Source organism: Eublepharis macularius, chromosome 7 (assembly GCF_028583425.1).
Source record: "Eublepharis macularius isolate TG4126 chromosome 7, MPM_Emac_v1.0, whole genome shotgun sequence".
Taxonomy (NCBI): domain Eukaryota; kingdom Metazoa; phylum Chordata; class Lepidosauria; order Squamata; family Eublepharidae; genus Eublepharis; species Eublepharis macularius.
In genome coordinates, this window is record NC_072796.1 from 95,740,924 (window position 1) to 95,756,467 (window position 15,544).

Consider the following 15,544-nt stretch of genomic DNA (forward strand, 5'->3'; position numbering starts at 1 on the left):
TGGACAGCCAGGCATAAATGTAATTTCATAAACCCAAGGGGAGTGTACTCATTTTCTACTGTTTACTTTAAAATTTTGTATGGTAGTAAACAGATTAATCATCCGTGCATGGATAACAAATATAACAAACAGGTGCAGAAACAATAGATTTGATGCATTCATTGCTGACCATTTCTATTTTCTAGTATGAAGATGCATTTTAAAACCAGAGACTTCATATTAACAATTCATTACTGATTATCACAAATAGTGAGTGTTTTTGTATTCGTTACTAATACTAATTAGACTGCACCTGCCCTCTCCTCCCTGCTATCTGCCTGGCATTTTTGTGCTGCATGCTAAACATCTGTCTCCGTGCTTCTGTGTAATTCTGCCTGCCTGCCTATCTGCATAGGAAAATAAATGCAGGCTCCACCAACTCGATAACTCCCCTTGTCATTTTGGGATTGCCAAATGTCTTTCTCCTACTTGCGCTGTAATTCTGAGCCTGCTTGTGGGAGGGCAGGCTAGAAAACAAATAAATTGTCATTGTTGTTGTCGTTGTTGTTTTGTTAGCTGGCCAAGTGCCATCTAATACTAGCTTTGTAATTCTGTCTGCCTTCTTTGGACAGCCAGACACCTTCCAGTATCTGCTCTGTAACATTGCTTTCCTTTATAAGGCAACTGAATTCTTTACTGTGCCTGTTCTGAAGTGCTAGTTGCCTTTCAGGATTCCAAAAGATTGTCTTTGCCTATTTTTCTATCTTTGAATTCCCTTCAGAGTACAAATATCTCTGCCCATTTCATAATAATATAATACATAACTTTCTAAAAGAGCTGAACTCTTTTTTTATATCAACCCTTTATTTTAATTGCCTATAAAATGGAGACCTTTCTATCTGAATTTTGGGAGAGATAATCCCTTGAGTGAGAGGGATACAATTACTGAGCATCTCATTCATATTGGAAGTAAAACAAAAAAGTTACAACTGACTGTTTTGCCAAATACTTTTGAAACTAGGACTTTCCCCCTGCCTATCTCTATCTGAAATTTGGCAGGAACGATCCTTGGGTAAAGAAGAGTATAATCTCTGCCAATGTCATACAACTTAGATGGAAAGCAAAGGAGGGACAGAAAGAAATGTGTTTCCACTGGTTTCAATGAAAACAAAAATATAGTAACAAAAATGAACATCTGTTCATTAATATAATGAGAACAAATGAAGCTTTTCAAATGAAAATGAATATTAAAATGAAGAAATAGCACATCCCTTTGAAATGGTACTCTTAAGATATGTTGCAGTGTAAGTTAGGGATGTGCATTTGAAAATTAATGTAACAAGATCCAAATTAAATCCACTCAATTTCTATCCCCTCATCTTAAATTGCAGTAATCTGATCACAAAAAGTAATTACTACCTATTATCTGGAAATCTTCAAAAATGATTATTGTCCTGGCACATTATTCTCTGATTTTCATATCTGTATGACAATCAACAAAGGAGACACAAGAGGAAGCAACAGGAGAAAGTTACTCAGCAGATAATCTCATTGTTTGTGGGATTTATCAACTAGAAGAGTAAGCAGTATTTCCTCCAAAAAAGATTGTCCCCCTAGATATTTCTGTGCAGTGTTTTCACCTCCCACTAACAATTGTGCTTGGTAATGTCTGGATGTGTATAGCAGATAGGCAGAAGTATGTTCTGTTTGCTTGATATGCCGTTCTCAGCTAAATTCTGATGGTCTGATTGCCTGTCTACCAGAAGGAAATATTTTGCTTGTACACTCTAGAAAAAGCCAGCATTGTATAGTGCTAGACAAGGCTCTAGGAGATCCAGGTGTGAATTTCCACACTGTGATGAAAGCTTGTTAGGTGATCTTGGGCTAGTTACCTTCTCTCAACCTAACAACAGGGTTGTTGTTGAGCGGGGGTGGGGGGAGGAAAGGGGATGAATGATGAAAGCAGTTTTGGGTTTCCACTGGGGGAACAAACCAGGTATAAATGTCTAAATAAATAATAACATGTGCTGCAGATGGGTTAAGAGATGTCTTCCCATACCTCACACTGATGTACAAGATGACTTGAGTGGAGAAAGGTAGCATTTTGCTTGTACACTCTGGAAGACAGGCAGCCAAACTGCTGAAACCTGAAGGAAATAGTGGCAAATGCTCCTATTCATATGAAAGGCAAGACCAGAGCAAATGAAATAAAATAAATCTGTAATGAGAAAAGATCAAATCTCTTTACATGAGAATCAGTAAAGATCAAATTTCTGAGATATCTTGACACATTTAATTTTATGAAAAAGCAGTAGCACTGGTAGGGGGGAAAGGCAAGCTTCTGCTCATATACAATGTAAGTGGGGGGAGAGGCCTATTTTAAATCAAAACCAGTATGTGGGCAAGAGGAAACTTACCATGGTGCTTGAAGCATTTCCCTGCTGGCTGTCAATATTTTCATGTCTCCCTTTGACAAAAAAAAAAAAGCAAGCCATTTATCTTGTCTAGGAAGACCTCTTTGGTGAGGGACACAAGCTCCGAGACTGTCATAATAATTTGGGGGGTGGGGGGCAAAGGCAAAGCAAGTCTAAAACAATTTTTTAAAAAAACTTATTGCCATAGAAATAAAAAGGTCATTCCATTCTGAGAGAAATCACTGGTAGAACAGCAGTTGTAGGAATCTCCCCTGATTACAGTATATATTAGAATCCACTAATCACGAATGTGCCTATTCCCTGCATGTATGACTCATTCTCTCATCCACTCATTTCCTTGCAAATTCTGTTGCTCTCATATAAATGGCACATTGGAGTCATTGCCTTCCCATTGCACGGGTTTCCCCTATTGCATTTCCTGATGTGCTCCACACTGTTAATTCCCTTCTTCTGCAACAACAGCTTTTCTCTTTCAAACACTCTAGTGCTGGCAGCAGGAGCAATAACGCAGGTTGATTCAGCAGATTTCTTCCAAATATGTGCAGCACTAGTCTTCGGCTTATAATCAGCTGAGTGTTCAGGAACAATTTAAGCTGTCTGCCAGTGGTAAATGTTCTTTACCACCTAGCAGTGCCTTGTAACAATCGTTTTCCAAAGACAGGTGTACAGCAGCATACAATTGCTAGTTGTATTCTTTCCCTCTCTTCCATTGACTGGAGTGAGGTTCATTAGCAGCATCCCGGTCAGGGCTTCCAAATGTAGAAAAAATATTGTAACCAGGTAGAGCTTGGTTTGTTCTATAGAAATGCTGACTGGCCCTAAAAGAGGCTAAAGTGGTGTAGAGGCTAAGAAACCAACATCTAATCAACCAATGATATTATATAGCTGTAAGAAAATCCCTTTTCATTTTAAGCTTTTATTTTCTTCAATATTTGTTTGGGCGAGTCTTGCAGGCCTTACTCAGGACAATCTTAATAGCGAATGCTTTCCTTTTGGATTGTTGCACCGGAATTGTCTCTTTGGCAGGTGGAGAGCTGTGCAACATGATAGTTTAGTGGTTTGATTTATGACTCATGCACTTCATTTGATGTTTTCTTTTGGGTTTGGATGCAGTTTTTAAAATTTTCCAAAGTATTTGGGTTACCTTTCTGAGCTTTGTTGTGTTACCATGCTGCTACTGAGTCATCAATGTCTTGCTTCCAAAAAAAAAAAAATACCCCATTTTGTTAAATCTCTTGCAATGCCAACCTTTGTTTCTTGATCTTCACAAGACTCGTCAGTGTTATGAATATGTGGTGATGCTTTTTCTTTGGCTTTAATTATATTGTCTATTTCTCTTGCAAACTTTATGCACCAGAGTTAGGACTAGTTTAGTTTGAAGGACAAAACAAAAGTCTACAGAAGCAGAGATAACACAGAAATGTATTGGTTTCTGCCACCCTTATGAAAAAACATCTGTAGAAACATTTGCAAATAAAATTACCACTTTCCTGGAGGAAAACCCAAGCAGAGCAGATTTTTGCAAGAGTGTCTCTTGCAAAAATCTACTCCACTCAGTTTTTCCTCCAAGAACTCGGAAGTGGGGGGGGGGTAGGATGTCAGAGCAGCAGCAGGACCAGAAGGACAGGAGGGAAAGAGTCAGTGAAGAGAGCCTTCTGCTGCTGCTAGCCTCCTGTTAGCTTCAGGATTGGCTCTCTTCAGGCTGCCCTCACTGACTCTTTCCCTCCTGTCCTGGCCCTACTGCGGCTCTGACATGCCCCCCACCCTCAAGCTCCCAGAGAAAAACCTGAGCAGAACTGATTTTTGCAAGAGCAAAAACAGCTTCCCCAGACTCTCCGGTCACATTAAACAGTTCACTCAACAGCCCTAGATCCAAAACCACAATGAAACTTTTCTAGATGCATACCCCTAACTGAAATAATCACCTATTGAATAGCGTATGTAGTTGCCTAATACTGAATAAGATGGCTGCTTGTCATTTGGCAAGCAGCAGTTCTCCACTGTCTCATACAGGGTTCCTAGTTCTGCTACCTGAGATGCTTCAAACAGAGATAGAGGAAGTGAAGCTAGTATCTTGTACTTGCACTGTTTGTACTCTACCATTGGCATCAGTTGGTTGTCCCTCCAATCTAAATTAAGATGTGGAGGGAAAGGATCTCATAAAAATGTTTACTTTCCATAATTTGCACAAGTATATGAGATATGGCTATTTTGAATTTGCAACATGCCAGATAATCACACTTTCTAAAATTCGTAGTATTTCTGTAAATAGGTCCCCTCCATTTTGCAACGTGAATTAACAGTGTTAAGTAAACATGGCAGTACATGTTTCCTTTTAAACTGCTTTCTCCAAACCCTTATCTGATCAACAGGCATGAAATTGTTCTTCCAGATACCATAAATGAAATAGGTGTGTTGTTTTTGCCTCCTAACATTTACTTAATGAATCTAGCCATGGATTTGCTGAAACAACATTTGATAAAAATGGTAAGTGATGCCTATTTTTATTGGACTGAAGTAACATTTAACCATCAGTAATAGAGATGATAAACTTGCAACACTAGCTAACTGGAAAACACATGGGAGCTGCTTGTGTGCCAATTCAAACAGAGTTTTATTAAATGCACCTGATTTTTAAGCTACCCTTCAGTGTTGCTGTTTAACACTTTAATGAGAACCAGAGTTCTAATGGGAATTTTTGCGTTTGGAATTCAGAAAGCTACAGATCTGATGAGGCATGTCTTTTTCTACAGAAAAGCACTGGGGAGAAAGCTCTCTTTTAAAAAAAGCCTTTAAAGTAAACAAATATACAAAAGCTGTGAGTTTCAATTCCACATGTTCACAGTTTTAAGGGGTGGGGACAGCTATCGAAGCTTCCATGAGACCTTTTTATCATGAAGGCAGTGGTGTGAATTAAAAGAGCTCAAGCTGTTGACTACTACAAGGATCCTAGAATTACTAAATGAAGAATGGTACCTAGGAGTAGCCATTCTTCCTTTCGCATCTGCAGCCATTGAAATGGCCACTTGGTCCTGGAGGAAGGGGAGCAACCCTATTATTGACAAGTTTCAGCATCCTCTTTCAGCTGCCATTTCACTGAAGTGCCAGGTGCAGAAAAGATGGCATTTTAAAGGGGACTATAGAGAAGAGAGCAATGTTCATGCTGATTGCAAACTAGTAATTGCTCACTCAGTGTTTCCTCTTTACAAGCAACTGGCTCTTTCAAGAATTATTTGTCTGTTCTTTATTGTTTCAAGTGACATGGCCAGGGTTGAGGGCCTGTTTTTCTCATTTATAAGACTAAACCCTTTATTAAAACCCTGGCATGGCAGCATGCAGCTTATTTCTCAGGTACGTGATTAAAGCAAGTTGCAATTTAAGCTCTGGAAACAGCCACTCTTCATATATTAATAGGTGTTGTTTGGAGACTTTAACATTCTCTATCTCATCACTACACTTATGAATTTACTGGATTTCTTAATGACCTAATGAGAAAGAGGGAGAAATGCAGGTATGGAGTAGATTTTAATAACTGTAGCTTTGAATCCCACTTTGGAATATACAGTGGCTGGGGGGAATAGAATGGCAGAACTAAGTCAGCTATTGTTGCTATTGTTTATAGCCCTTTCAGACATTATGTCAATGAGTACTGGAAGTCTGGCAACTGCATATTGGGAGCTCACAGTTAGAGATGGGCACGATCGGAATCACAATGTGAAAAAAAACCCTGATAATGGCATTTGCACCATCAGGACTCAGCTAATCGGTTCTGTCCACGGTGACCGATCCAGCGTTTGGGGGGGGGGCTTGATCGGGGGGGGCATCATGATCTAATCGGAGAGCCAGACACTCAGGCACCAATAATCTATTCCCCTAGCAACGGAGCCAGGGGAATGCCTGAGCTGTGTTTGCCCTCCTTCTGTCACCCTAGAAAACCGAATGGAAGCCCAGCTTTCCTTGATTAGCAGGCTTCCTTCCAACCACGGAGCAGCAACCCAGGAGAGGGAGGGGGAAGGGGGTGTTCTGAAGCCATAGACACAAAGGTTTTTTGCTTTTTAAAAAAACAGGGCTTTGTAGGAGGAATGGGTGTTTTTCTGTCTGTCACTCTGTTTTTAACCTGCTTTTAAAACACTGTATTTTGGGGGGAAACCTCATTCACGGTTCTGTGTGTGTGTTTAAAATATGTTTTTTGAAAACTGGCTGCTTGCTTTTAAAATTGGGAGGGGAGGAACAGAGGATTCTGTCCCTGCTTTTTTTTAAAAAGCTGCAAAGAATGGCAGGATGCTCGGGATGGAAATAAATAATAGTGCAGCAGATAGTCATACCGGTAGAGTTCACAACATTTAAAGTCGAAAATAAGCCTAAATTAATACAACAACAGTATCATAACCACTTATTAAGGCAGTGTACAACTTAACACAATAATAATCTTATAAAAACTATAACAAACAGTAAATTCCAAACAGTGAATCACAAAACATGTGTCCCACACAGGGGACCCCAGGAGTGTACAGGTAAAGAGCAGCAATTACAGTCACTAAGGTAAGTATATGCTCATGTTTTTCTTTTCATAAATCTTTATCTGGAAAAGGTTGAAAACCAAAGGGATGCCCAGAACTGGGGCCGGCAGATTTTTGCTCAGCTTTTCATCATTGAAGACTTCATCAGGGGCATTCAACCTATATTTCCATGGATGTTCTCTCTGAAGCGCATAAACCTAGTACCACACCTAAGGGTGACGTGAATGTTGCCCCTTGTCCTGGGGAAAAGCAAAAGGCAGCGCGGGTGGCTGGGAGGCCGCCTGCACCATTCGCCTTTCCCCAGGACAAGGGGCGCACGGGCAAGCCGGCTGCCCCTTGTCTTGTGGGGCAGGTGAATGGCGCGTGCAGCCTCTGAGCCACTCACGCTGCTGCCAGCTCCGCAGCGCACCAGGACAGCTGGCTTGCTGCGTGGGCGGGGCGACCCAGGAGCGCTCGCACGCAAGAGCCTGACTACAGTTGCCCTGGGCACTGGCAACCGTAGATCCGGCCCTGGTGTGAATGTCCCCTCCCTGAGGGGAGACGGCTCGTTGCCGGGTTAAAAACTTCCCCCCCTCTGCTCTAAGAGAGAGAGAGAGAGAGAGAGAGAGAGTGTGTGTGAACGTCCCCTCCCTCCCTGAGGGGAGGCGGCTCATCGCCGCTTCCCTGTGCCTGCCGGGCCTGGTGGCCGCTGCCACCATCCACCATTGCTATATCACTGGAAACAGCAGGGCGCCTCCCGCTTTGGCCTCCCCGATTCCCGATTCCGGATCGGAAACGGGACTTGATCGGTTAGAATCGGTGACCTGGGTTCGGCAGCGGCCCGGATCCACGAACAGCTTGATCAGTATTTTTTTTTTATCGTGCCCACCTCTACTTACAGTTCCCTTGATCCTCCCAACATGTTCAGTTGCCATGTTCTCTGGACCAGGGAAATGTGCATATTTTACATTTGTGTGCAGCTTCAGTACTCATGATGAACTAAAACCCTGGAAAATCCAGTGGTTGGTTTGCACACATGCAAAACACATGCATTGCCCCAGTTCAGATAACACAGCCACCAGTTACTTCTGCCACTGGACTGAGCACCTTGCAGTGCTCCACTGGTTCCATGGATCTTTGTGGGTGAGGTAATATAACATGACAGCACAGCCAAGCCCAAAGCAATAAGAAGTAATTGAAGCCATCCTTCATGCCGTTGATTACAATGGCAGTAAAGCAGAAGCATATTTTGGATGCTCCTGGGGGTTGTAGAACAACTTTAATCAAACTCCACACATTGTCTAGGCATGGAATGAAATGTATTGTCGTAGCTTTGGCTAAAATGGTAGCAATATTATTAAAAAGAACAAGAAGTATACCTAATCAATTTAAGTTGTCATTTATGATAACAGCAAAGTCAACATCATCTATAGTTGCCAACAGTGCTGAAAGAAAACACATTTGTTTAATTTTTATGTTGTACTCTCTGGGTGGGATCTAGCACAAAAACTTCTGCTTGGACTAGTTCTTATTTGAGTTGAAATGCAAGGAAAAAAGTAATAGCCACTTGTGCTAACTCAGACATTCTATCTCCACTTTCATTACCACTTACACAAGATCTTGTGCAATCAATTTCTGGATATTAGAATATATAGGGAAGAAAGCAGTAGGTATTCTACACAATCTTGAACAAGCAGAACTGCAGTAAGTCCATTTATGTTTCCACTTGCACATTGCAGGTTCCAAGCCTCTGTTTAAAACCCAACAGTAGTTAAGTGCATAAAATGTTAATCATAGAAACAAACAATAATAAATAACAGTCACAGAAAGAATTAATAAAATTTCAACCAAGACAGCCAGCAATAAATACTTATTGTCGAAGGCTTTCACAGCCAGAGAACAATGGTTGTTGTGGGTTTTCCGGGCTGTATTGCCGTGGTCTTGGCATTGTAGTTCTGACGTTTTGCCAGAAGCTGTGGCTGGCATCTTCAGAGGTGTAGCACCAAAAGACAGAGGTCTCTCAGTGTCTGGTAGCACACTCTCTGAAGATGCCAGCCACAGCTGCTGGCGAAACGTCAGGAACTACAATGCCAAGACCACGGCAATACAGCCCGGAAAACCCACAACAACCAATAAATACTTAGTTACTTAAACAGCAATAAAACAAAAGTCCTATTAAGACAGAACATAGCAAAACTTCTGTTAAGCATAAAAATGATTCCAGACCAGAAAAAGAAACAATAAAGTACAAGTTTTCACCTTGTGCCTAAAATTTGGCACCAGGCAAATCATTCAGGGGAGGCCCTGGTCTCTAATCTTTGCTCTAACTTTTAAAGGTAGAGTGTATCAAGAAAGGCCTCTGTTACAGACTGTAACTGATGGTAGAAGAAACCCCAACAAAATAATATGGTCTCAGGTTAATAATTTGGGATGAAGAGACAGTTTGGTGTAGTCGTTAAGAGTGCGGGATTCTAATCTGGGGGACAGGGTTTGATTCCCCACTCCTCTTCTTGAAGCCAGCTGGGTGACCTTGGGTTCACAGCTTCTCGGAGCTCTCAACCCCACCCACCTCACAGGGTGTTTCATTGTGGGGATAATAACATACTTTGTAAACCACTCTGAGTGGGCATTAAGTTGTCCTGAAGGGCGGTATATAAATCAAATGTAGTTGTTGTTATCAGTGGATCCAGAAACTGTTCCCATAGCATGCAGACTTTTAGAAAACTTAGAAATCAGAAAGCTTTTTGAAGGACTTTTTTAAAAAACTTGGTGGAGATTCTGCCTTGTCTGTACACCGTTCTTGTTACTGATTATTTGGAAAACAGTCCATGTTAGCCAGTATTTAATTGATTCAGACAGAAGATTTGCAGAATACCTCCTTGCAAAAGAAATTGAACAGTACCTGGGTGGGAGCTGCCTAGCATTGAGACATCCCAACACAATTAAACTGATTATGTGTACACACTGCTTGTTGCTGTGCTTGTGCAGGCATCTTCGTCCTCTCCCTCCTTTATGACATGGACCACAATTAACAGTGCAATCCTAAACAGAGTTACTCCACCTTAAGCCCATGGGTTTAGACTGGAGTAACTCTGCTTAGGATTTCACTGTAAGAGTGCCAGTGATTGAGTTGCCAGTATGGAGATTTCTGTGCTTATATCATTGAATCAACAAGCAAGGATAACTACAGCCCATCCCTATTTTAATGCTTTTTAAATCTGCCCCTCTCCTACCAGCTGTAATCAGCAGGATTCCAAGTATGCCACATGTGAAGAAAGGAAGAGGCTGAAGAGCACTATCAGGAGAAAATGTACAGGGACTCCTTGCCAACTTCAGAAGACATAAAGAGACAGAAATGTCTTCAAGTTCAGCTGAACAACTCCCAGTATTTGGTTTTTCACTTTGATTTTGGCAGATGCTTTCCTAAGGTCTTTTCCACATGGAGCTTTTTCATCAGTTCAGGCCCCATACTGCATTGATTTATCTCCAGAGTTCTGCACACATGGTCATATCCAGATTCAGTCTCCAAACTGTTTTTCAGACTTTTCTGTGGTCCCCATGGAGAAAGGCTGCATTTGCTACAGAACTGATCTTTCCCCGGCTTTTCTGCAGCTTTTCTCCCTGCACACATACCCTGATTTTTTTCCCCCAATGAAGTCAAACCAGGACTTTTTTTGAAGTGCAGAATGCTTTCTTTGGTATGAGGCCTGGGCCTGTCCCTACCTTTCACCCTCCCCTTTATTTATGTCATTTATAGTCCACCTTTCTCACTGAGACTCAAGGTGGATTACACAGTACGAGATTAGTACAATCAGTATCAAGGACATTTCAATACAGTATCAAGGACATTTCATAAACAATACCATAGGGTAAATAGATACAAGTTTAAAAGACATAGTATTAACAAGAATCCAATACAGAGTAGAAAAAATACTGAAGCAGAACATAATCATAATCAATTATAGGACTAACATTAAACAACATGGAGCAGTGGTGGTTCATAGGAGTACATATTTAAAGCAGCAGATAATATGTAAGGCAATATAGTGATGAAGTCCATGGTCCCTAACTCATTAGTGAAGCATCTGAAACCCCTTCCCTGCAATGCAGCCCTCCCATTTGAATAAAAAGCCTTTTTGAATAGTTTGGTTTTGCATCATTTACGAAAAGCCAGGAGAGTGGGGGCTCTTCTGACTTCCTCAGGCAGGTCATTCCACAGTGTAAAATTCTACCATTGCCTTTTTAATGTAAGACAGTTTCACTGGCATTTCTAAGATCCAGACGAGTTAGCCATGTTAGTCTGTAGTAGCAAAATAGTAAAGAGTCCAGTAGCACCTTTAAGACTAACCAACTTTACTTTAGCCTAAACTTTCAAGAACCACAGCTCTCTTCATCAGATGCATGGAGGGTAACTGGCATTTCTAAGTATCTCATAACACATTACACAATAAAGAAATGCTCATGTCAACATGCTTCTCTTTTACGGCTCTGTAAGATAGGGTGAAGAGATCAAAGGAGTCACACCGTCACTGCTTTAAAAGGCTGACAAGAGTAGGGAGGTGATTCTACCTACTGTTTGTTCCAATTGATAAGGAAATTGCTTGCCCAAACGGAGCCAAAACAGTAATACATTGAAAGAGAAAGACTTTTGTTTAACATTTTAGCATCAAATACAGAGTTATAGAGACCACTTACAGGTTTTTAACATTTTTGAAGTGCTATTCTTTTTATGCTGTTCTTCAACTCTGTATTAAATTCTTGCTAGTTTTAAAGCTCTGCAAATTTGCATTTATGTACCCTATTCCCCTATTACATTGTTTATAGAAATGCCTTTGAAATTGACTGTACACACTGTGTAATCCACCTTGATTCACAGTGAGAAAAGAGGATTCTAAATAATAAATAAAAACAAAATGATGGTTGTTGTGGATTTTCTGGGCTAAATATTCACCTTTAAGGGGCCACTGGACTTTTGTTTTATTTTGCTATAGCACATATTACATGGCTACCCCTTTGTAATTAACATTCAGTTGCAGATGAACACAAGTTGGTTACGTTTCATCACCTGTTACTCAATTCTTAAAAACTGGAAGCCAGATACAGGCCAAGGAGCACTCACACAGTTACAAAGGATAAAGCAGACACCAGGGTTATGTAATGAGATTCTAACAATTACATAAAGGTTTTGTGGCACTAACAATACAGCAGTCCCGGCCGGTGACAAACAGCTGCTATGGCTGGGGGCCATCTTTTGATCCTCCAGAAGGAGGAAGAGGCAGCTGCAGCGCTCACCCAAAAGCAGAGCTGTGCATGGAAGGCAGAGCTTAGCAGGGCACATTTGGCCACTTCGCCCTTCAGCGCTCAGTGTGCCTCGTGCTTGGCCAACCCACTTCTCCCTATTTCAGTGCAGGACTAGCTGGTCGCCGTTTGCGGTGCCAGGTAGGAATTTTTTCTCCTTTCCCTCATTGGCTCCGGGGTTTGGAGTTTTTCGCCTACCTTGCACTGTTAGGATGGAGTGGTAATTGGCTCAAGTGGATTGAGCTTAATATCCCTTGGCAGGTTAGGAATTGGGGAAATTGAGCGGGCCTGTGACCACCCTTGGCATATCCCCATTGGTGGGGAGCGGGGTCTGTCAGGAGCAGCTGGCTGCTGTACAGCCCAGTTGCAAGGTCAGATGCCCTAGTGGGGAACCCGTGGACAAGCCGGTCCTCCCCTGCAGCTGTACAGCCAGGTGGGGGATCTTCAAGGGGGTGAACCACTTAGCCAGGCCAGCCAGGCCCCAGCCATACCATGGATGACTCGCACCTGGGGCTGTCGGGGGTTGCCCATACAGGTCAGGGCGGAGGTCCAGGAGTGACCTCAGGGCCTGACCTGTACCACTAGTTAGGCCCTTGCTGTATTGACAAATATGTTGTTATAAATTAATAAAACGGCCCTTTAATCCCAACACTCATGTCTGCCTCTTCATTCTGACTGGTGAAGCAAATTTATTATTGCATACTTTTTAAAAAATCCAAAGCCCATTAGCATCCCACACCATCTGAAACTCTTACAGGATGACGCAACCCAAACCCGCTTTCCTGAGTAGATATAAATTACCTGCTAACATCTTCTCCACAGTTTGACACTGAGAGATCTCTGTCTTTCGGTGCTATACCTCTGAAGATGCCAGTCACAGCTGCTGGCAAAACATCAGGAACTACAATGCCAATACCACGGCGATACAGCCCAGAAAATCCACAACAACCAATGCTCAGTTTGTCAGTTGAAAAAAGAGGTGTCCACTATCACCACAATTATTTATTTTAGCTATGGAAGTTCTTGTATCAAAGGTGAGACAAGATTCTAAAATTAAAGGTTTAAGTGTAGATGGTGAAGAATTCAAATTGAAAAGTTACACTGATGATGTGGTTCTGACAATTCTGAATCCACATGAGTCACTATACTATGTCATGGAACATCTTATTAAATTTGGTTTCTTTTTGGGATTTAAAGTTAATAAGAAAAAAAACCAAAATAATTTCTACATTTTTAACTAAACAAGAAGAAGAAGAAATCAAGGAAATGACAGGATGTGAACAACAAATCAAGTGAAATACTTGGGCATTAATTTGACAGGACAAAAAGACACACTATTTAAAGACAACTATGAAGTACTCTGGAAAAGAATACAAAGACATCTCGAAAGATGGTCTAAATTAAAACTATCTTGGCTAGGAAGAATCTCCACAATAAAAATGAGTATTTTGCCAAAATTTCATTTTTTATTTCAAATTATTCCAATTAACTTACAAGAAAAGACATTGGGAAATCGGCAAAGATAAATAAATAAATTCATCCGGAATGGCAAAAAACCAAGAATCAGATTCAAGGTGTTACAAGATGAAAAAAGAAGAGGAGGCCTAGGTGTACCAAATATGAAGTTATATTATCAAGCCGCAGGCCTGATCTGGATTACAGATTGGATCAAAAATCCAAATGATAGGTTAATAAAGCTAGAAGTGGCAGAGCTGACAGAGGGGCTACATAATTACCTCTGGCTTAAGAAAAGGCCAAGAAGACAACATACACGTCACGTAATTAGAGACAGTCTGCTTAAAATTTGGGACTCTGTGAAAAGAAGGATTAGCCACCAGTAATGTCACCAATAGATGCCTTCTGTGATAAACATATGAGGAAAGCTAATGATTTCATAACTTATAAAGATATGATCAACTCTCAAGGAAAAATAAATGCATGGCAATCAATTAATGAAGAAGGTAAGAAGATACAATGGTTAGTATATCTTCAAGCAATTTCCAGTCTAAAGGAAGCAGTCAAAGATCACAAATAATCACTCAGCAGAAAGACAAATTTGTTGGGGCAAATTTATAAACTTCTACTTCAATACAATACAGAAACAGAACAAGTTAAAATGTGTATGTCAAAATGGATTCAGAATTTTGGAGAAATGATAACTTTCCAAAAGTGGGGAAATTTATGGATGAAGGGTATAAAATTTACTGCAAACCAAACATTATGAAAAAACTGGTACAAGATGTTTTATCGGTGGTATATAACTCCAAAAGGTATAGCAAAAATGTATAAGAAATACAGTGGGTTCTGTTGGAAGCGTAAAGAAAGCACCTTCTACCACATGTGGTAGAAGTGCACAAAAAAATGGAAAGAAATTCAAGCAGAGATTCAAAAGATCTTAAAAATGAACTTTGCAATGAAACCAGAGACTATGCTGTTGGGAATAATGCCAGATAATATTGAGAAAATACTATATGAATCTTTGAGCTATATGCTAACAGCAGCAAGAGTAGTAATGGCAAATAAATGTAAAGACAAAGGATGCCCAACCAAAGAAAACTGGAAAGTTAAAATGACAGAAAATTAACAAATTATATAAATAGAAGACCTATCAGAAAATTTGAAAAGAAATGGGAAAATTACTTTGCCTATTGTAGATAAAGATAAGAAATAAAAGATAGGAATAAATAATGCAAATAAAGTAAATCTGAATAGGAGCTCAGATTGGCAGATGCTATTGAAATATTATTTATTATAAGCCTTAAATTTTCTGAAATGGAAACATATATTATTTAACTTGATTAATTTAGTATAGTTAGTATAGTTTGGTGCATTGTAGTATAGCAATGCCGGAATTGAAATGTATAGATCATGGTGTGTTCTGTGCTATTGATTTGGAGGTGGAAAGGCATAGCGGTAAATATTGTTAAATACTTTATAATATTTTTAGTTCAATAGTAATATACAGTGGGAGAGGAAATGTCTCTGGGAATGGTTGTTGTGGGCTTGAACATAATATTCAAATGATCGTGCTCTAGATAATCTGTGTAAAGGGTCTTCCCGCAGTGTAATGGGTGTTTCTGTTTTTCTTTATCTCCCCCCCCCTGTATCTCCTTTGTTGTTTAGAAAATTTTTAAACATTAAGAAAAAAGAGTTACATCCAGTTGGTACAGAGATTTATAACCATGGCTCCAAAAAACAAAAGGTGGTATTGAGAGCTTATTATAAGGAGAAACCAAGAAGGCCGGTATTACTTACAAGACAAGGTGCAAAGTACAGGCAAAAATGTGATCTAGTCAAAAAGAAAACAATAAACTTTGAGTGAATGGGCTTCAC

General features: G+C 40.4%; 1 protein-coding gene across 1 annotated transcript in view; it reads right to left on the reverse strand.

Moving 5' to 3' along the window:
• Nucleotides 1-8,296: 8,296 nt before the first annotated feature.
• The window catches only part of LOC129333956 (uncharacterized), a 57,828-nt gene continuing 50,580 nt past the window's right edge, over nucleotides 8,297-15,544 (reverse strand). Inside the window, exon 3 of the mRNA XM_054985886.1 lies at nucleotides 8,297-8,358. Within this exon, the coding sequence (XP_054841861.1) occupies nucleotides 8,297-8,358 (62 nt within the window). The remainder of the gene's footprint in view (nucleotides 8,359-15,544) is intronic.